The sequence below is a fragment of the Nesoenas mayeri genome, assembly GCF_963082525.1.
Source record: "Nesoenas mayeri genome assembly, chromosome: 9".
Taxonomy (NCBI): domain Eukaryota; kingdom Metazoa; phylum Chordata; class Aves; order Columbiformes; family Columbidae; genus Nesoenas; species Nesoenas mayeri.
In genome coordinates, this window is record NC_137557.1 from 12,255,946 (window position 1) to 12,279,748 (window position 23,803).

Consider the following 23,803-nt stretch of genomic DNA (forward strand, 5'->3'; position numbering starts at 1 on the left):
TTACACCAGTTTCCTACAGTATTTTTGGTGGTGCCTAGCAGTTGTAAGGACTGGAATACAGCACAACATGCAAAGAGCAGTTTGTTTTCAGCCCTGTGTGAGGCTTGCTATCAGGCTTTGAAAGTTATTTTCACATGTAGTCTTCCTTAGCAGACATTTTCTGGGATGTAGTTAGTGTTCAACTTGCCAGGTGCCTGATGTGCAATGCAGTGACGTTACTAGGCTGATTACTTGGATGGCTCTGAAGTGAAGGCATCTGGTTAGGACTGCTGGCTAGTCAGAAGGCAAAACACTAATTAAATATTTCTTGCCTTTTCAGGTTTGTCCCTCTGATTAGCCACTCTCAAAATCACCCCAGGGAAACCCACAAAGTAATCTTTAAAATGGAGAGGCATGACCAAACATTCCTCTACAACAACAACAACCACCAAAATAAAACAAGGCAATCAGCTCCAGCAAGGCTAGCAAGTTACTACTGTAGTCACACTAATGCTTAACCCTTTCGGTACGGCAGAGGAAAGCATGAGTGATCTCATGGAAGTTGCAAAAAATCTCATTGACACACACCATTTGACCCAGTTTACCTGTTCTCCCAAGCTAAATTTGCTATCAAATATATATCTATATCCACACATGGAGATGGATATCTACTGGGCATCTTATTCTTAAGAGAAACTGTATTCCTGAATTTAACAGACACCAAACCTACAGTAGCAATTAGTAAACTGTTACCATAGCCAGTTTCTTACACTCAAACATTTCACCTTGTTTTCAGTGAAGAGTGCTGGCAGCAATGCAAATGTGCAGATGTACAAATCACCAGAGCTCTAATTTTATTTTTCCAAATAACACACATGCTAACCGGGAAACTGCCTTAACAATCAGCGTTTCTACTGGTCTTTTACCAAAGTCATGGTGGGTTTGGGGGGACCTTTTCCTCACTTTCTTATTAGTCAATGCCTGGGAGGTCTTTACTCATAAAATTTCCTTGCTTGCTACTGCCAGGATTAAAGCCTTAATACCAGAACAAGATCTATGCTAAGTTCACAGTGTCACAGACTTGTTCTGTGACCTCTGACAAAGTACTTTATCACAAACATTTATAAAACTCTGGTTTCAGCAATGTATTTATAGGGTGCTACACATGGTAAGATAAACCTTCTTTATCAGTGAAAGATAATTAGTCTCCATTCACCACTAAGACAAAAATTGCAGGTAACTGTTTCATTCCTTACACTTCATATACATACTTGGTAACTCTTTGGACGGGATAACAAAGCAGTCTTCTAAAGGACGTGTGAAACACATACACAAAATCTGCATGACTGCTTCCAGTTGTAACAATGGCCCCATGATAATATAAATAAGCTTTGGCAGGATTCTTAACATTCAGTATTATTTCCGGAAAAAATATTCCTACCTACTGACAGGGGTACTCTCAGGTAGACTAAGTCTGAAAGTTAGAAATACTGTTAGTTTGATGGTAAAGGACATAAAGTGGTACATTGCAGGTTTTTAACCCCAGATTGGCTGTAAAGCTTCTAATGTTTAAGTTGTTTACTCCAATTTCATAGCCTCAATAACCTTTAAGATATTGGCAATATTTCTGCAGATCAAAAGTTCAAAGTCTTAGGTAATATGAACCCCCGTATTTCCCAGTTTGGAATTAAAACGAAATTCCATAACATTCTGTTTCTGGGATAAGAAACCCTCAATGGGACAATATGTAATGACTTCCAGAAGCCCACATCTACATTTGAATGTCCTTGTGATAGGAGCTTAAGGTATTCAGAGGAGCAAGATGGAACTGCTGTTACCTTTTACTCCAAAAACAACAACAGCCCTTTTGATCTTCAGAGGTAGTTTTATTGGGCTGTAGATTATAGCAAGATAAGGAAATCTCTGTTCTGCTGGGTAACACATGAAAATTGCAAACAATTCTCCTCCCTGCTCATTATATCTGTGCATGGCACAGCCTTTCTTCTTGCCTTGCTCTCAGTCCAGCAGGGTTTCCCAAAGTTACAACAATCTGTAGCTACAGAGGCTCCTTTGGATCCCTAGGAAATTTTCCTTTTTCTCTTCCCCTTTGAAACTCAGATGTGAGTCTTTCTACAACTCCTCTCCACATCCCCACCTGTACTGCAAAATCCCAGCTCACTGTCTCTTTCCTGACTCACTTCTCCTCTGGGAACTTCCCCAAATGAGCTTTCTCAGATGCTTTCCGGCACTATCTTTGCCTCAACCCCCCCAAAACCACTCAGGCAGATTCAGTATTCAGTGGCAGACCAGACAACACAAGAAAACAGTCCTTCTCCTGATGCATAGAGAAGTCCTTTTATCAGAAAGGCCAGCAAAATACAGGAAAGAGTGATGAAACACACACAAAAAGGTATCATCTCCATCAGAGCTTGGCAAATGATGACATGCTTGTCAATCTGTACCAAGATGGTTCACCCAACATAAACCTTTTCCAGTGGTGCCCATATTGCTACCAAAAACATCCCTCATATCAGCCAGTACATTTAATTGTGCATCTCACTAATAAGAGATGCTAGGGCTATTTTGTATATTCATGACCTTGCTGCTTAGTACAGAAGGAGCCATTTCTGTAAAATTAAGTTAAATGTTACTTCTGGTGCATGTTGCTGTTATTATTATGGAATTAGTGTGGAGAAGTCCATCTCAAACACATTTATCCACTGCAGAAATGCTACATAAGAATCAGGAGAGAGCTTGGGTCTAAAAAAATGATGCAACCTAGATAGTCCCAGTCACAGGCACATCCTTTAAAATATTACTCTGATTTTTGTGAGATTAAAGACTGAGTTACTATTTGTTACTTTGAACTCTTACTCTGAGATGACTTAGAGAAGACCTGGCAGAACCCAATCTTCACTGTATTGAAACATATTTTCTGAATCCTTATCTGTTCAGATATGTTTTACAGAGACTCATGTCTTGGTTTTTGTCAAAGATAACTGAGGGGTTCTGCAGGTCTAGACATAACTCTTCCTATCAGCAGTAAGACTTGAGGAAACTCTGAATTGCAGCATTTGATATTGAAGAGATCCCTAAATGATTCTTTTCTTCTCACAATCATTCAAGAACTTGAAAATCCAAGAAATAGCCTCAAATCTCTCATTCCCGTAAATTTAACAGAGGTCACAGCATGGCAAATTCAGCTGAAAAGTGTTATTACAGAAAAACTTGATGATACTTTTATGTTCACTGATGTGAACATAATTCTCTGGGTCTTTTAGCTACACATAGCATGTCTTATCCATAGAGACACTTCAGCAGATATATATGGCACCATGAGCAAAGTTAAAAGTGTTGACTTCTCTGATTTATAACTTCTACTGATAACAAGATGATAGAAAATCCTAAATGTATGGGTGTTATTATATACACTGTGTAACTTCACTCAGCAGAGAAGGGATGTGAAAGAGAAGATATTTATCACACCTGAACTGGGGGCACAATTCACTGAATGACCCTTGTTGTCTCTAAACAATTGAGTCAATCTCTAACCAATGCACAAAAATCTTACATATAGGGTTAGCTTTGCAGGTGCTAAGTGTGGATGTGGATCTATAATCCTTTTTGCTTTGAAGGATCTCACAGAGGAAGATGCATACATATATAGAAGAGCTCTTTTCTTGACAGAGTTAATCTTCTAAGGAGATCGCAAACCGCTGAGTTGAAATGGCACCTCCTAAAAATCAATACATAGGCACAATAAACTAATTACTGTAACTAAACTTATTAGTGATGAAGAGCCATACAAACAGTCCAGAGCCTCCTCATTCTATTTTAAAGCTTAGGTGACTGGCAAATCGGACTCACATGAAAGTCCCTTGGATATACCCATTTAAAGCAGAAGCTGCGTTCATCCACATGAGGCTGCAGTTGCACATCAGTGTCATAAGGGTCCTCAGCACTGGTCTTTGTGTGATCTGACAATTTAGGCACACAGCCTAGATAAATATTAATTTGTTAATCTTCATTAGGAATCTACTTTTAAAGCTGAATCACAATGAAGTCACCTAGTCAGATGAAATCATTGCACATTAAACAAACCTCTTTGGGATGTTCAGCCAAGCAAAGGACCTTTGATTGCATTTTCATTAGTAGCACTATATTGTTATTGTCCTTAAAGACAAGGCTCTTACACTTAATCTATTTGTTTACAGTTGTATCTAATTGCTTACAGTTGAATTTTCTTAAGAACTTAATTTTTACTACTCTTTGGCATTACAAAATCTGGTTGCCTATAGATTATAGGAACAAATATTTGAGGACTGAAGGTTGTCCTGCCCAGGATCATACCTCTGCCAGTGCTGAGGATTCTCTGAAACTTTAAGGAGTTGTGGGTTACCCAATTCTAATGATCCACATTATGAAATAGAACATTATTTGATGGGAAAGTCACTGGATGTGATGAACAGCAGGTAATTTATCTATCAGGAAGCTTTGTTTGTTTGTTTGTTTTTTAAACAGAAGATATGTTTCTCTCTGCTAAATTCTGTACAGCTCAGGAAGATTTAAAAGGTGGTTGATCCCATCCTTGTTACTTCCTATGGCAGTTTCCAGGGAGGAAAAGTCCTTCCAGTAAATGAGGGGGAAAATTTCTGGTTTCCTTGCCTTGTATCACACTCTGCTGTCCTACCCGTGAGACTAAGGCAGCAGAGCCTAAGGCAGAGCTCACCACTGCCTTACTGAAATGAATAACAACCATCTGATACTCCTCCTTCGACCTCTGTCTCAAGATGGTCATGGATTTTGGGAGTCTGAAGTTGAGCCTTTATTTTTGAAAACAGTGAAAAATAGTTTATCTCCTAAAAGTGCTTTTTTGTTTTTAGCTTATTATATGCTCTCAACTATCCCTTCCAGGAGAATGACACTGCATTTTATATTACATTCACATGTATTTGTACTGATTTTTATAGTCGTAACTAACTAGAGTCAGGGTATATTTTACTTAGAAGTCAGTTTTCTCCATTTATCAGCTACAAAAAGGTGTACTATAACATTAGTAAATATTGGTTTTGTTTCTTGTGCAGCTTTGCAGTAAAGGTGCTGCTGTAGACCATCCCTTTGAGTCATCTCCAGAAGACATTTCCAGTATCGCCAGTTTTATTGAGACAAAGCTTGTAACCTGCTACTTAAAGCTTAAGAAGCCTGATGATGCTCTGAATCATTCACACAGGTAAAAATAAATATTGATCAGGTACACTGCTAAGACTGAAATCAAAAATTAAACAAAGTCTATGAATAAATCCTGTGCAGGGAGAATCAGTCTAATAATGAGAAAACAGGAATCAATAAAACACAACTTACAAAGGGCTCTGATGTATAGATTAGACTAATTCTCAAAATTCAAGCTGTTAAACCACAATAGCCATGTATACATTTACTGCTTTGATTATACAACAGGTAAGGATATGCAAGTGAGTCATGTACATAGTTTAGGGCACCCTTAAATTGAAGCCAGATGAATATAAACATTCTCAGCCTTATCTGACAGTAATGATACCATGAGCTCTTGATCTTTTTCAAGCCAGATTAGGTCAGGGATAGCTTCAAGTTATTTTTCATTACATAATTCCTCATGTGCTCACTTGTGATCCACATAAAAAAATCAGCACCACCAGCAATGCATAAAGAAGCCAGAACCAAAACTTGCACATGGTGGAGATGAAATTCCCGCTAGTTTCAGATGAGTTAGGTTTTTGCTGGGTTTGTGCTGCCTTTAATTAGTATCCAGGCATAATGATAGTTTTTGTTAAACGCATGCCTGTCCTGCCAGCAAGACTTCATTATTGAGGTTTCTGTTCTTTTTTTCCCTTGTATGATATATATTAAGATTGAGAATGCAATTAGTGCAGGGTGAGGATTTTTTCATACAATCATCTTGGGTGTAGCTACAAAAGAGTAGTTACAACAAAAGAGAAGGCACATGCTTATGCCTAATGTGCAGGAAACAGTAGTGAAGAATAAGGTGTTGGTATAGAAATGCGACGCTCTCATGGCACCAGGTTCATTTAGATACATGCAAAATCATGGGAAGTCTGAGAATCCTGACTTAATGATGAAGTCTTCTCTCACCCTTGCTCCTCCACACCCCTTCCCCAATCATTCTTCATCTGTAAAGCTAAACCTACCCCGAGACTATCTGCATCATGGGGTGTATCTTTCAGACTGGTTCCAAGTACCATCTGAATGCCCATAAGTAGTTAGAGAACATCAGATGCTCTTTCAGGGCACATCTAGCAGGGACACAACCTGTATTCCTTTCAGGTAGATTGTTCTGTTATGTGAGCCAAAGCATTGGAAGTAGGAAAGACTGCAAACTAAAAACCAACCACATTTTTTCATGACTTCTTAAAGACCATGTTAGAAAAGTGAAAAATAAACAAACTTTGACTAGGCTCCCAACTTTTGGAAAAATATAGAGTGTTAATGATCACTCTCTTCTTCTGTGATTTTCAAAAAGCACTGAAACAATGAAGCTATTAGAATAGGAAACACTTGGCTTTACCTTCTTTAAATTATCTTGATTTCAAAATCGTAAGGTATGCTGACCCCAGTGCTACAGAAAATAAAGCCCATTCAGACATGCTTCGGTTTCAATTGTCTAAAAACAGAAACCATGACCCATGAACCTACAGAAACCCACGACCTACACTGAAAATAAATGCAATCAGATTGAGATGACTGGAAAACTGATGTAGGGAAAAATCTTCACTCGTCTATTTTACATACGATTTTAACAATTTATTCGTAACTCATTTAGTTACGTAGCACAAAGAAAAGTGGCAATCAGTAATGCCTATTTTCAATATAAATCATCAAATAACTTGCAGACTTGGAATAAATCTACCGACCCTGGTAGTCACATTGTACAATACAGGAACTGATATGATAGTATACCAGCAAAAAATATTCTGCAGTATAATTAACACAAAGACAAAACTTGAAATATAATCAATAGCTATATTTTTCAAAAGGAGCAAATAAATTACTCCAAGCTATCCTCCTAAAAATAGCTTGCTGCCATCAGTTAACTAGTGCATATAGAATTTTTATTCCCATTGAGTTTTATGTCATCACCGCATTGTAATGGTTTGCTGGTAATCCTTTGGCATTAATCATGAATCCAAATTAAAATATTCATTTCTGCATTTATTTGCATTTACTGAACTATTCTTCCTTTAATTTCATGTAAATTTCACACCTCCTGCATTCATTTCTGAAGCCTTATTAACCGAAAAAATCAGCTTTAACATTCTCACACCTAATTGTATCAAATATATAGAAGTGGGTTTTGCTAGGAAGAAATCTTACAAAATATCACAACTAGACAAATAGAGAAAAATTCCAGCAGCTTGGTTTTAAAGTGTTCAAGAACAGGCATCTTCAGGGCAATAGCTTTCCTATTCTTAAGAAGGGAAAAGGAGCACAATTTATATCATCAGCTTTAGATCCTGTATGAGACACCAAGTCTGGGTCCTCCTGAAAAGCAGAAATTGTTGTCTCTGGTTTCTTAATACCAAAATTTAAGGCTGTCTTTAGCATCACTGGCACAACTGAGGACACAAGCTGGATTCCAATCATTTGTCAGGCCGATACAAAAGATTTACCCTTCACAATCAAACCCTATTAAAATCACTTCTCATCTGTCAAAGCCTTAAACAAACATACCATGTATTGACCTCACCAAGCAACATCTGCAGTAACCTACTTGACCACCACTTTTCATCATAAGATAGCCATCAAAATAATTTCTGATTTGCAGTCTGAAGCTATAAAATGAATCACACAATATTTACATGCCCTGTGGTCCTTTTGGCCCAGGCATTATGGCATACCAGGGTTTAATGATCTTAATAACCCCATATGGCTTGCTGAGAAATTAGATTTTCCCTTTGGTTGCAGAAGGCAATTTTCAATTATAGCAGATGGCAAAACAGTGAAGGTCTGAAAAGTCAAGAACTGACTAAGAAAGCACAGATTAGTACTTAGGCCTTATGTTGCTCAGCCCAATAATGTCAGTGGTTAGATTTTTGCCCCAAATGAAAACAATCTTGAAGCAGAGTACAGCATTTCAGCAGAGCAGCCCCCCAATTATGCCTGCTCTTCAGAGGGCCAGGCCTAACAGAGAAATCCATAAAGCTGCAGCTGCATCTAACAGCCCCCGGCGCATTACGTATACAGCTCAGCAACCGTTGAGATTGAATTTTGCCTGAAATTGGAAAGAGTGATGCTGAACTCCGTGACAATTGAAGATGGAAGAACCTTCAAAACACGAGATGCACTACTTTCTCAATGAGACTCTATATTCCTTTACAGTTTCTTTGTTTATTTTGCTTTTTTTCCTCCAAGCAAGCTAAAATTAGCCTCCATTGACACCATGTGACTTACTGTTTGCACATGACCAAATAACACAGGAACTTTCTATGGGAAATATGGTTTTGATGCTCCACTAATGCTTTCTCAGCTGCTATGGTCCTCATGGCACACAAGATTTGAAGAATGACAGACACGTGGCTTGATCCAGTTGCCTAAACATAGACTGCTGTTTGTAGAGACCCTGCTCAGCTGCAACATGGCTGCTGGTACCACAGGGCTCCTCTGGAAAAAAGCTCCTCAGCAGGGGAAGGAGGCTGCCCACCAGAGGTGAGGAGTCCCACCTCTTCCCAACAGGATCGTCATCATGCCACAGGAAGCCCACGGTTGGTGGTGGGACATGCATTGGGAATTGCCATCTGGAAGAATGTTTGTTACGCACCTCCTCTCAGAGCATCCCTGGGCTTTCCTCTCTGCCCTCCTTCCTTCGATCTTGAAATTCTGAATGTAAATGCTGAGGGGAGAAAGAGGAATCAGACATTGTGACAAGTTTATTTAACATTTCCTCTAAGTAATGCCTGAAAAATATGTTCATGATAATGGGGACTGCTGTACAGAGCTATTAAAAATCTTCAGGGGTTAGCAAAGATTTTCCTGTGTCCTTGCAGATTCTACTCCACAGCATAACCTGCTGCCAATTCTCTCCCTCCCTTCTGGAAAGGCAATGCATGGAGAATGTAATAAATCTGTAAAGCCTTTTCTACTCTGCCTTTTTATGTGTTCGGTGGAAGGCAGGGCTCTCTAATGCCTCTTGCACAATTCATAGGGAGACACATGAAGCAGAATATAGCACCTCTGTTAAGTAGTACATAATTGCTTTAGTGATGACTTAACAGAGGGAATTCTCTTACAGAGGCATGGTGTGAAAAAAATCTAAAACAGCTGAAGCCTCAGAGATTTAATTCTAAATCCTCTGCATTTTTCCCCATCAACTTTTGAAATACAAATGATTTAAAATAATTATTAATGATCAAGCTTTATGCAATATCTGTCAAAAAAAAGAAAAAAAGGCATCTCAAAACTTGGTCATTGTATTACAGACAGAATAAGTCAGAACTCTTTAATCCTGATTAATTCAGAACTTCCAGACTAATAATTCAATATTCAGCTACTACTTCATTCCTTAGCTTCCTTATTCTGCACCTTTAAAATAGGTCTACATTAGAGTAAGTTGAAGAATAGAATTCCAGTGAAATATTAGATAATAAAAAATAAATAATGCAATGATGGTATGATACAGTGCAGTCAGTGGACAATAAAATGAAGACAATAGAAGAAGAGCACAAGAAGAGCATGGATTTTTAGGTAGAAGAAGAAAAATGAGAAACATAATGGCTGATACGGCTCATCTGTGGGAAGTCTGTAGCGTAAAATATACTTTGCTCTAAACTACTTTCCTAATCTCTTTACCTCAGAAAAGGGAAGAAAAAGAAAGAGAATAATTAGCAGCATCTAATTACTTCAGCAATTGTGTTAGGTATATTGCAATATACATAATAGATGAGATATTATTAATACAAAGCTATTCCATTGAGATACTCTGGATAATATAAACCAGAAGTATTCTTAAAATAATTCCTTCTCATGCAGTATTTCAAATATTTCTATGAACTTAAACTTCTTATTACTTTTTAAATGAGAAGCCAACTCTCTGGATTCCAATACTCAACTCCAAATCATATGTTATTTTCAGGTTGATATATCAATGACATAGTTCCTGTCTTATGGGCTGAGACTTCCTCCATTGAGGTCAAAGGCTATATTCCCCTTTACCTTGATGATGCTATGTTGCAAAAACACATCTACGCAACGTGTGGTGGGATCCTATTTAGGAAAAGCATATTTGGAAAAAATAAGTGCCCCAGAAGAAATACAGTTCCTCATAGAAGGAAAAGTCTAGGAATATCGAACTGTTTTATAAGAGTTGAGATACATGACAGCAGTCCTAATGGCATCAGAAAATCTGGTGATCAAGAAAGTGGCACATGTACAGCTGGAAAGTGAGTGGGCGGCACATTATGCAAAAAAGACAGGGAATGCAGAGTATCTCCACTTGCATTAAGATGCTTTAGAAGCTTTGAAACAAGATCTTTCTAAATATCTTTTTGTTCTGGACTGGAGAACATTCTCCTTTTTACCACCTTCACAGCTGAGGAATCGAGACCTATATAGCACATTTATCTTATGCTTGCAATTCAAAGCAAATTGCTGCTGCAAAACCTTTTAGCATGGCAGTTATATTTCACTTTAGTGACAGAGAAAAGGCGTTGTGTGAAACCTTTTTTGGGAACCCACACTTCCTCCCTTCCTGTCTGTTTCAATATGAAAACTTCATGAGATGATTTCTTTTTTGCACTGAAGGTCCTCACCCTTAGATGCCATAACTGCATTTATTTCCAATTGGTTGTACAAAAATCCAACTGCACCAAGACAAGTCAGGTGTCCTTCAGTGTAAAAGGATTTGGTCCCGTTCTTGATCCACATAAATTTAGTAGAAGCTTTTCTGTCTTTGCAGCTGTTTGGTTGGTTCAATGGTGACAACTACATTAGAAGGGATCCCTAATGATTTATCAGATGGCCACCAAATACAAGCATTCTGGACTCTGCCAGATTTGCCTTGATAAGAAGTATTTGGTATGGCTGCTCTTGTAGCTACATCTACCAAGCTGCCCTGGACTCTTCATCCTCCAGCTTTTATCCATATAACACAGATATTATGTAATTTTGCGTGTTGCTTCTTTTTAAAGAGTGGCCAGGGCAGGGAGAGAAGGGTGCTCCGTCCTTCAGAGACCAGAGGGGACACAGGGGAAAAGGGTCCCCAAGCACAGGGCAGAATTGTCTCAGTCCCAGCCAGGCATTTGGTGGCAATAGATAGAAAACTCCTCATGGACTGATAGGTCTGAACCTGTCCAGCCACCAAGAGACTGAAACCAAGCTCAGAAGAAAGGTCATACCTCTCTCACATGTCCATGCAGGTGGCTCTCCTTACCACAAACACCCTCCATCTCCATTTAATTATTAATACTCACTAGCACTGAAACCACCACTCTTTTGTCCTCTGAGAGAAAGTACTTCTGCATGCCTGCTTTCACAAGCCTACCAAGTATTTCCACCAGCTTGTTGCAACAATGAAGTAGGCTTTTTTCCTCTTCAGTATGTCAGTTTTGGTAAACTCTCACCCAGAGCAAGGAAGGCCACAAGCTTTTGTGCATCCAAGATGCATCTCTTGGTTCCATACAACAGCACCAGGAGAAGTGGTTTAGCATAGAAAGTTGGCTACAGGCAAATGTACCACCATGAGGTCCTCAAATAACACTTAAATGAAATCATAGCGTAGCTGTACATGCACATTGCAGGAAAACATGATAAGACTGATTCCTAGCTACCACAGGATTCAGGAATTTGAGGTTTGGGAATTTGGCTGCCTCTAGTAGAGCTGAACTCTTAAACCAGCACTTGGGGTCACAGAACAGAGCATGTCAGACTCAGACAAATGTAAGACTAGTACCACACTGTATCACCAGCTCTACTGATTGACAGTATTCACTGAAGATAAAAGCATTGTATTAGTCTACAGAAACTGAATATATGGCTCTGCTGAATACTAGTTGACACATTGCACTGACATTATATGTAATATTGTGGTGAAGAACACCTCAGCGACTGCATCTGTGCAGTCACTTCACACCAGCAACACATGGATGTACCAGCACAGCTTGCTGCCACACCAGCCCGTGCTGGCTCCACGTCTCTCTGCAAAGCGGCACATATTGCTTTAGCACTAAATTTCCAGTTCTGATAAATCACCTAATTCCTCTCTAATAATCAATTGTAGTTGACTATCAAAACGCATTTGTATAGAAGACCACACTCTATCATATGAAGGCACAGACAACTAAGAAGAAGCTTCTGCCACTCTTAACTACATGCACCTCTAGAAACAAGCCAACTTTTACTCACAGTACTAGCGAGAAGAAAAAAATTACCTGTTCTATTGGTGAAGCATATTTTTTTCCCGCTTGTTTCATCGATAGAATCATCTTATTGACTTTTTCTTGGTCTATAAAGGCCAAACATGAATGATGTGGTGGATAGTAGCAAAGGACATTTCACATCAGTCAGTTTAGAGTTAAATTGCCATTGCATTGGGGAAGGAATTCAATAGAGAATGTGTACCTTTGAGAAAAGGCAATGTGATTTCTAGCAGCTAGTTTTCATGTATCAATCAGAGTTTCTTGACACACCTGTTTTCTTAACACCAAGCAGTAAGACTGAAAGAAAAACTTGGAGAGAAAACCACACACTAACATGCATAATAGGAAGAGAGTTGATGCCTTCTTTCCCTCTCCTCACAGTTTAAAAAAAGGATAATAGGACAAACACTGTATTATTTTTAAGAGAAGATGTCAAGATGAAAAAATGAAAATGTCAAAAACAAGGCTGATATACAGCATTACTTAAGGACTGTTTTGTTGAGAAAAACTGACCAAATGATTTACGAAAGGCTTTTAGCAGGGCAATCTTTGGATTACAGTGAAGATGAAAAATAAATGAAAATCTATTTCAAGTTTACTTTAGTCTAGTCATTTGACAGATGGGGGAAAAACCTGGCAAGAACACAAGTTTTAATCTTCAGATGTAGTGACTTTATTTGCTGTTCTGTGGATTAGAAGTTTTCTCTGTGCAAAATAAGAGCTATCCATTTTCAGACGATTCCTGTCAAAACTTTTTCTACCTGAAGCTCCCTTGAGAAGCACGTGAGTAAAAAGACCAAAGGGTTGATGCTTCTGCTCCTGGCACAAATCGCCACGTACAAAGATTGTCCTGACTGTGATGCAGCCGGCATGTCCAACACCTTCTCCCCTTCCTAATTTTGCTTTCAAGGCTCTCTCTTGAAACACATCCCTTCTAATTAATTACTGGGTTAACCAGCCTAGTATCAAGACTGCTCATGGCTGGAGGTGGATCTTGGAGCATGGACTTGTTCTCAGTATGCACAGCCTGGCACATTTCTGCCTGGCCAGATGGGTCTCCCATCTGCTCTTATTTGAAGGAGAACTTCATGAAATTAGGGTTTTCCTCTTAACCTTTGTTTGTACAATTCCTTTGCTTCCTATTTTCATTCAGGTTTTGTTTGTTCAGGGTTGAGTTGTGGTCTTCTGTTTGTTTTGGGTTTGTTTGGTTGGTTTTGTTGCTGCTTTTCTCCTTTTCACCAAAATCATCTGAAACACAGCAGAGTCAGTTTTAAAAGCCAAAGGAATAGCTCTGCACAATTTTAGTCACACCTGGCATTAAATCAGCACTGCTCTGCATAAAGGCTACTAAACTGGAGCTGCATCAGTACAGCAAAGGGCTACTTTGGGGTAGAGCAATAATATAGCAGAAATTTTTAGTGTGTAGGCTACAGAGAGCCTAGCAACATCAAACCAAACCGCCAGGAGTCAAAGGTAGCTTTCTGATGTTTGTTCAAGCTATTAGAGCATAGTATAATATTTTTCAGCATAGAATTCATAGATAAAGAGAAGTAGTTGATCTTTTTGAGACTAGTAAAAAAAATCAAGATGGAAAATGGAGAGCTAGTATCTAATTCTTTGAAAATCTGCTACAGTTCTATATTTATTATAAGCCTATCATAGCACATCCTGCTCAAAGACTTACAGAAAGTATGTTGCTAAGTACCAAGGAATTATTGATTTTTTAATTTTTTCCCCTCATAGTGCTATTGCTTGGCTGAGGTAGAACCAATAACTTGCAGAGGGGAGAAAAAAAAAAGGAAAATCAATATCACTATTATCAACTGTTGACTACAGTTTACAGCAGCAATAATCTCCTTTAAAATACTTTGCAGAAGTACCAGTTGTCATCTATGTAAGGTATTACCGTTTTGGTCAAATCATTAAATACTCACAGTACTTGATCTTTCAATGATTTTGTTTTGATTAAATTAAATTTTGGTGACCCTCAGTATTGTCTAAACTTCAGATTTGAGCCATGTTTGGCTGAGAATTGCAGTGTTTGCTGTTGACATTATAATTTTGTAACTGAAAAGAGTGATTTGTTCCCCTCACCAAGAGCAACTCCAGTAATGCCTTAAGTCACACAATCAGCACTGGTTTTCTCCCCACACCTTCTTCCCAGAGATATAGTTCCTGCAGGGTAATGCTGTGCCTCAATACAGTTTTATGAGCTTTTTTTTTTTTTTTAAATGATGGACTGGAAAAGCGTAGTTCTGAGATGGTTCCTGGTTCCTATATCACCCTAGAATGGTCTTCAGCAAAGTTGTATCTCCAGAGCACAGTGCAGTTCTGCTCATACAGACTAAACCTTTACTGTGCCAGAAGAACAGAAATGTCTCTGGTTTCATGTAACTTACAATTGAGTTTAGCACAGTAGCAGGATTGTGATGCACTTGACCCAATATCCTCCATTTCCTGCACACTATATGGTTCACAGACCATTTTTGGTACTGTCAAACTAATGTCAGAGAAAAGTACTTGCATGTCCTGCATGATCTGTGTACAAAATACAAGCAACAGCTAATGAAGACACAGGAATCCAAAGCAAGGACAAACCTGCAAGACAGCTTTGAACAACATGTACTGGGACATTTTGTTTAAGGGAACAGATTAAGTCTAGTCTGAAATAAAAGCCCTAGCTGCCTACAATATAGATATAAGGTCCTCAACTTAAGCTTCTCTGACCTACTGACCCACTCCTAATGTATCTAATTACTTGAAAATATAGATATAACCATTCAGAGCTTTCTGTATGCCTTGGAGAAAGTGCCTGCAGAGTGAACCTCATGCATAAGCCTACAGCATCTTGGAGACACTTTTAGGTTTTAACAGATTCTGAAATTTCCTTTAAAGGCCCCAGACATACAGCCCATGAGTGCTGAAAACATATAGAAAAGACAGTTATTTGCCTTCTAAAATGAACTGGGTGTTTCCATACGTGTGACTTCATAGCTAAATGTGTTTACAAATATACATATGTCAGTTTCAAGACAATAAATAAGCTTTAATAAAATATTAAGTTATAAGAGGATTAGTTCTGTGGTTGTTAGATTGAAATCACAATAGCAGCTGTATTTAATCCTATCATGGTATCCAAAGCTATCAATGAGGAAACAAAAGTCAGTCTGCAAGTTTCCTTTGTAGTAGAAGGTAGCCTTAATCTCTTTGTTGACTTGGTAAATTACTATTGAATACTTAGTATTTGTCATTACATGCATGTTTTATAAAGCTTTGCATCCTAGAACACCCTTTATGTACCTTTTCTTCAAAGCTGGGGAGAAGTGCTGACCAGAGAAGCCAGTGACTTGCTGGAGATATCACAGGCAGAACTAATTAGATGTAGAGGAGCTGTCACTCTTGCCCTCCCCCTGCCCACATCAGAAGGACACCCTGCCTGCCAATCTAACCATTTAAGCTATTTTTACTCTTCCATTTTTTCTCATATTGACTTAAAGCCTGTAATTGGTTACACCTGGAATTACCTCTGTTGCAGTTAAAGGTCTAAGAAACATGCCAAGGTCCACCCACGTAGAACCTACCACTTGTACAGAAGGTATTTTAACATCTTCTAAGCAAACACTAAAGTACATTCTAGATGCACAGTTCTTCCAGGTAGACAGGTCAGACAACTGCCACTCATGTTAGTGGATGTAGAGTTTAACAAGAAGTTGTACTGCAGCATTTTGGCTTATGTTATCTGCAAGCTAAAGGCAATATAGCATATTGCCTCAGAACTTTTTTTCTAGAACAATACACAAAACCCTAATGAAACTGCATTTATGGTATAAGCTCAATAAAATTTTAATAATGTTTGTTCATATATCACAGCTGTCAAGAGAAAGTGACAGTTCACATTACATTTGAGACACACAGTGCTGAGTTACATAGAGTTAAGTGTATACAGTATGTGTCTTAGTCACAGTTTGATTATCAGTAGCATTTAAGGATTTAAGAATCAGAAATCTAAACTTGTCTATCCCTCTTGTCTTTTCAAGGAGCATTATTCTGAACCCAGCTTATTTCCGGAACCACCTGCGCCAAGCCACCGTGTTTCGGTGCTTAGAAAGATACTCTGAAGCTGCAAGGTACTCCGCTGTTAGTGGATTACTAATGGTTTCTCTGTATCTCTTTCATTTCAGCTCTCAGTAGTAAGGATATCATCTTATATCCAGGCTTTTCCAAAATCAGCAGGAGCTTTGCGTTGGCTTTGTGTATATGATCTCGCATGCAGCAGAGCTCCAATCCTCCCAGTTGGCATAACATGAATAATCCAAATTATGTCCCTAGTTGGCAGTTAGACTAATGCACATAGGAGGACTTACTCGTTCTCAGGTGGAGGGGTGAGCCCTGGTCAGGTCCCAGGGCTGTACTGGGGGAAAAGCTCCATGCACACAAGCACCTTCCACTCCCTGGTTTCACCACAGCCCTGGGCAGAAACTCAGGGGTGCTTAGAGGGGAATTTGGGAAGGGAAAAATAAAATTAAAAAGTAAAATAAAATAAAATCAAGATCTCAGGGTACACTGTGATATGCTGCAAAATTTAGCCTGTGTGCAGCTGATGAGACTGCTGGTGCGAACGGAAACTGCTGGCAGGAGGAAAGACGGCAAGAGGAAGCTCTGCTTGTATACTTGCGTTAATGCTGCCAAAACTTAAAAGTTCCAAATGTGGCAGAAGTTTTTAACCATTTAACATGCTTAAAAGAAAATGATGCATGGGGAAACGCAATGGTGACTTGATATGTATCGTCATTACTGCTAACCTTAGACACTTAGAGAGGACTGTTCAGCTGAAGACCATGAGGTATATCACAAAATATTTCACAAATCATTAGCTAACTAATGGCAGAACAGTCAGTGCAAATTAGGCAAGAGACTGAAAGGGTCACTTTGCTCATCATTTAAGATTGATGTTAGTGGTAGAGCTCTGAAGCTATTAAAATAGCAGCAAAACAGTTTGTATAGGGAGTGGAAGAAGACTTTATCCAAGCGGAGTTGCAGAGAGGATTTGGGAAGATGAACTTCAATTTTCTGTGCTGGATTTCAGCCAATACCCCAGGACTTTTCTTTCTGCAGGACACACATCGAGATTCTGTCAAAGTAATCTGCACTAGCTTTCACATGTCAGGACAGGGAGTAGGATTCAGTTCCCCAAGACAAGGAAACAGCTCTTCCAAATTTCTTTAGAAATGTGATTTCAGGTAAACCTGGAATATTTCACTTCACTGTTAACCCACCTATTCCTTCAAAAAACAAACAAAAAAACCCCACCACACACCACAAACAGCTCACTTTGCAAATAAAGCTGTTCCAAATAGAGAAAGCACCTTGTTGAAAAACAATGAAGTATTGTGATAGTTCCTATATCTCCTTTTATATCTCACAGATAGACGTCTCATTGTCCTAAAATCTTGTTAAGGTGTTGATTCAGAGAGAAATTATGACCTACTGAATCCTCAACAGCTGAGATCCACTGATCAACCATACATTTTAAAGCTGTGTTAGGAGAATGTTGTTTTGTAACAGGTGGGGGATCATGTCTAGGATACTTTCAAACCCAAAACTTCACTAGTATTGCAACAGGTGAAGTAATACACGGAAAACTGTTTGGGGTGCTGGAGTGAGGAAGGGGCAGGGGAGATGGGAGGAGAAAGGGGTTCTCCCCTTGAAGAAGTCACACTGAAGATTTAAAAAAAAAGTTAGGAAAAAAAAAAAATAGCCTTTCAAAAACGTATCTTTCCTAAGAAGCAATACATATGCCTGCCCATATTTAAGAAGACAGTAAGAACACCAAGGTGTTCATAAATATGATTTCAAAAATTTTTTTTTAAATCATAGTTGGTGTTACTGCAGATAAGCAATCAGTAAGTTTACTACATCAGCAGGCAAGAAGGAACTTTGTCAGCCTTTTTTTTCCCCTACATCAAGTAGCTTTCAGGAAACTAGATGATTTTAAATGAGATTATGTATTTTGTAAAGGAGAGGAACATTCTGACAGACTGAATCTAGAGTGGTTCCAAAAGCAGTGACTATAGCAGTATTCAGAGTTTAGCCTAGTTTAACATAGTGTTATAGCAACTGTGCAGAGCTGCTTCTGCAGATTGTGTTAAACTAAGCTTAGCACTACTTCTGTCATCTCACCAGAGTCACTGGTCTTAGGCGAACCCTAGTAATGGTGCAGAATGTAGTCTGCTCCTTACAGACGTACTATGGCATACAAATATTCAGTTGCAGTTGCTGGAAATAAAAACTTGTTTTTTCTTAGCATAAACTGTCATTTATTTCTGCTTGCTTCTTGCACAAGAACAAGGTCACTGTATTTCTTTTTCTGCTTTAAGTATTCCTTACTTTCCCACTCCACTCATTTGCTTTTTTAAGTTATTGCATAGTCCATTAAATACACCCAGAACTGCATGGGTATGTGAACAGGAGTGACTGGATGTGAACAGTACTGCTTGGCACAAGCAGTGTAGATAATCACATTTAACTCAGCCTACCTATCAAGCTGAGATCCCCTGAGATTTTGTCTCTGAGGAGGTACCAGACCAAATTCTTCGTTCAGAGAAAGTCATAGGCTAGAGTGGGGTCAACTGTAATTTAAGCTTCTCTCAAGTTCCTCAGTGTGTAATTTTGACTAGTACAGTGCGGTGTCGGGAGAATAAGCATATGAAGCAGTCTAAATGCAAGGACATCTGAATTAATGTAAAGAGTCTGATATGCCCAGATCTGCAACACTTTTGCATTTTGTCAGCTGTGTAGAGATTCCTTCGGGATAGCACTGTGATAGGATGCTACCATGTAGAGTGCAGCCTAAGGCCATTTGGCATTGTAAAGCAATCCTAGAAATACCATGGTGGGGTCACAGCATCTGCAAACAATGAATTCTAAAGTGCTGCAACTTACTTTCACTAGGGTGTCAGCTAGTAAATGTATTTCTCCCTTGTTGGTATATCTGATGTTAGGAGACTGCACTTGATAAACAGAGTCAAGATTTAAACCTCAGAAGGGGAGAAAACCAACTTCAGTTGAAAGACCATCCTGGCCCTTGAACAAATGGGCATAAATGCATTATATACAAATTTAGCTTGGAAGTTATCATGAAGCTTTGTGCATTAGAATGCATTTAGGCTTAGGATCAGTTTCCAATAGCAGCTACTGAAAGCAGCCAAAGACAAAGAGTCATAGCTGATAAAAGACCACTTAATAACCAGAATGGAAAGTTCAGGAAAGGGTCCTGGGCTCACTTTGTCACAAAACAGAAAATGCTCTTAGAGAAGGCTGAGGAGAATCCAACCTTCCTTACAGTACAAGTACTGGTACTTTAGGGAAGGAAGATATAAAGGACACATGTGTGCAAGGGAACGCATAAGCCACAGAAGAACCTTGGCAACCCATACTGTCTCTAAAGACAGAACAGCCAAACCACCAGACCTTGCTTTCAAGGACAAGAGTGCTAGAAAAAGAACACGCACCCAAAGGTGAGCCTCAAAGCTCCTGAAGAAAGAGGGGTCAGAGCCTGCGCATCCTTCAGGTCTCCAAGCCCACAGCTGCCTGTTACACATCCACAGGAGAAGGTCTAACCAGATGAGCAATACACCATGAAAACAATTTTCCCTCTTTACTCCAATAGTGAAAGCTACTCCTGACACTGAATAGTCTTGAATCAGTAGTAAGGTGAAATTTTGTAACTTACAGAAAAGTATGGCCACCTTTGCTTTGCAACTAGAGTTTTAAATACAGAAGAGATTTTGCCCCTTTACATCATTAAGCTGCATAGCTCTCATCTTTCTGCTAATCAAAATGCTGTGCTGATTTAACAGTGTCAGTATGTTCTGTGAAAAGCTTAAGATAGTTCTTTTATCACCAGCTAGAACACTAGTGACTTGAAATTAGTTGTATACATGAAGGGGAAAACAGACTGTCTGTCCCTCTGCCAGAACAAACAACTCATATTCATCTGACTGCATAGAGTAGGGGTAAGCAATCCTTAAGAAGGAGGAAGTTTTAGTATCTTAATAGCTGCGGCATGGCTGACTCAGCTTTTTGACATTCCTATTAAAAAATAAAAATAAAATAAATCAAGATAATCCCATTAGCTGAAAAGCAAACTAGGTCTGCAAGTAGCAAACCTCACCCCCCTGCATGTGTTCAGGTGTGTGTCCACTTTTAGTGAGACTTGAAAATGTAACAGGTGAAAGCTAGGTGAATAATTTGCGTCAGTTTGTACGTCCAGTTTTGGTTTTACAAAGCATAGAGTTGAACAAAGGAAAGATATACAAAAAATTGGGGTTGTGGATACCAGCTCAGGAGTCACCAGCTCACAGCCCACTCCTGCCTCTGTGCTTCCCACCTTTGCATCCTCCATGGGCTTGCTCTTGGGGGAAAAAAAAAAACCTAGACAGATAGGTAGATAGATTGATAGATAGATACTCTCTATCCTAATTTATTTCAGCTTAGGAAAACTGAAACAACTCTTTAAAAGAAAATTTTATTTAAAGAAAAAAAAAACACAAATAAAAACAGACAAACAAAACACATCGTTGTCATAGCAACGGACCCCCGTCCCCTTTAACATCGAGGATCCCTCTGGGCCCCGTGGTTCACCCACCCGAAGATCCCCCCGCAGCCAGGGAGGGCTTTCTGGACCCCATTATTTCGGGAGCTGTTGGGGGTCAGAGCCCAGCGGCTGCCCCGGGGGGGCTGCAGAGCCCCGGCCTAGCGCCGTGGGGGCCCCCGCGGCAGGAGGGGCGGCGCCCCCGGGGCTGTCCCACGCGTGACTCCGAACCCTGGGGCCGCCCGCCCACCAGCGCGGCTTCGCGGCGGCGGGGAGCAGGGGACACCGCTCTGCCGGCAGGAGCATTGCACGGGGAGGACACGTCGCCCAGGCACGGCAGAGAAAATGGGTTGTTTTTCCATTGGAAGGGATCCGGGAGCTTCTGCTGGTTTTGTCACCCCTGTCCTCCCCAGAGTCACACTGTGAAAGAAGGCTTCATAAATTAGGTCTAGGAAAGCAGCTTCGCAAGTACCAGCATCAGCCAAAGCCCAAAGGAAAGCCCACATGGCCTGTTACTTAATTTGACACCAACATATGATGTTAGTCTGTGTCTAAAATTACCAGCCATTATTTCTACGGCACACACATTGTTCTTTATCGCTTGAGATGTAGTGTCAGACAACAGCTCGCTCAGACAGGTTCATGTCATAGGAAAGAAACAACCTTCAATACAACCTTCAACACCTCCTGCCAGGAGTAAATCCCAACACGGACAGTACAAGGTGTGTCCCCAGCCCAGGGAGCATGAGGTACAAAGCAATACAAGAGAGCAGAGCAAGCACCGGCCAGAACAAGCACGGACCATATCCCTCTGAAAGTGTCATTACATCTCTGTTGGAAGCAGTTCACCCCAGCTAACCCATCCCTTCTCCAAACCACTCGACTGAAGCTAACACAGGCACTGGAGCCTCCCACACCTCCTGGGATCTGTATGGCACATCCATACTGGCTGCTGCTTGTTTCATACCAAGCTGTGGAAAGCCCAAGATCTTGCTGGGCTTAGCAACCTATTTTCTTGAGCATCCCCTGCCATTTTAAAAGCCTTGTCCTTTCCCCAATGCATTGCTCAGCTCACATTTATGAAGCATTCTCTGTATCCTTTGACAGCAGTTGCCATTAAATCAGAAATATTCATTTGGACTGCATAGCAGTCTCCATGCAATGTAGAGAGCTGTTACTTCCACAGAACCATGGGAAAAACAGTGATAAATATAATGTTTGATGTTCACTGGTAAAATATTTAAAATGAAGTTTTAGCCAGTCCTCCGCAGGAATTAGCAACATCAAGATGTTAAGCATAGGTAACATAACATTTTGCCCCATTTCAGGGCCAGTCTACGTATATGTAAGTCTTGATATTAATAAATTTATTCCTGCTCAGTATTCTGGAATTCTGTTTATCTCCATCACCAAGTAATGAGGTAATATATATTTAGGATATATGGAGATGTTTAAAAATTAACTGTTATAATTTTGTTCAATTTTCAAATAGGATGATTGCATTAAAATATCCGTCTCTTACTTATTCTGGTCATACGCATCACCTTCCCTTTCTAATATCAGAAGAAAATAAAAAAGAACACCCAGAAGACAGTAGTCCTCTATTTTGCATTTTGTCTCTTAGACTTAGTACTGTTATAATAAAGATCTCAAATACCCAGATATCTGCATGAGGAATATTAAAGGTCCTGTTAAACTAAAACAAACAGAAAAACACTCACCCTTTCCAAACGTTAGGTCTGCATAGGGCTAGTATCACATGGCAGTAGCTGAGGTCTCCTATTAGTACCACTTGCAGCAGATCCAGGTGAGATCACTTGAAGTAGGGAGCAAAGGTCATTTTCTATCACTTTAGCAGCAATTAGGGCTGAATAGCATAGCAAGGTGGAAGTTACTCTGATGTGTATGGGCTGTGATTATTCCTAAGGCTCTGCCATCTGCAGAGAAATCCCCCTCTCCCCTCCAGGGCTCCTCTCCTTTCCCTGCAGCTCAAGGGGAGCAGTCAAGGTCCAAGGCGCTGACCTTGAGTCTTGCCCTCATATTTTTTCCAGTGTTTACAATGGTAAATGAATACACAAGCATTTAGTGGCAAAGCTAATTTCTTGTCTTCTTTGGCAATGTAGCACTTTGTTGCATTCCAGAAAACTCCGCACGTTTCTTATACCTGTAGCACCCATTTTCTTGTCACAGACTTTCGCGGCTGCTGCCAAGGAGTTGGCTGTGCTGGCTCTTAGTGCCAGCAGCTGTCGTGCAGCACAAGCTACCTTTGACTTTTTATTACAAGTCCTATGCATGTCTGGAGATGGGCTGAGGGAGACAGTTTAGGATCTGTGGTGTGCTCTTTGCTTGCACATATAGAAATATATCTTATTGTTCTGCACCACCAAGTGGCCAGATTGAGCAGATATTGCAGGACACCTTTGGGATCCAAACTTATTAACCCAGATGGACTTGGCTATATTATGGAAGTTTACAGTGGCCCAAACTAGCAACTAGGAAAAAAAAAAAATTAATATAAATCTTTATGTTTGGAAAGAAGGAGGTGTCATATTTTCTTCAGCATCCCCTAAAGTGTACCTGAAGGTGTATTGTCAGAACTACTTCAGTTCTCATGTCAAACAGAGCTCTTTGGTGGGCTACCATCTGAAGCTCAGGCATGTTTTAAGTGTTTTAAAACGGTAACTCAAAACTGGAAGATGGTTCTGTAAATATGAGGCCAATATTTCTGTACATCACATGAAGTGATGGTGTCAGAAGCAGGAAGAGAGTGTACACATCTTTGTTCTTTACCATTAGAGTTTAAGCCAAATATCTTTAAAAACTGTAA

The 23,803-nt window shown here is 39.7% G+C and overlaps 1 protein-coding gene across 1 annotated transcript in view; it reads left to right on the forward strand.

Annotated features, from left to right (window-relative positions):
• The window catches only part of SPATA16 (spermatogenesis associated 16), a gene marked incomplete at both ends in the record, with an annotated part of 95,229 nt that overhangs the window by 26,300 nt on the left and 45,126 nt on the right, over positions 1 to 23,803 (forward strand). The window contains 2 exons of the mRNA XM_080349727.1: positions 5,064 to 5,209; positions 16,421 to 16,510. Of these exons, the coding sequence (XP_080205853.1) occupies positions 5,064 to 5,209; positions 16,421 to 16,510 (236 nt within the window). The remainder of the gene's footprint in view (positions 1 to 5,063; positions 5,210 to 16,420; positions 16,511 to 23,803) is intronic.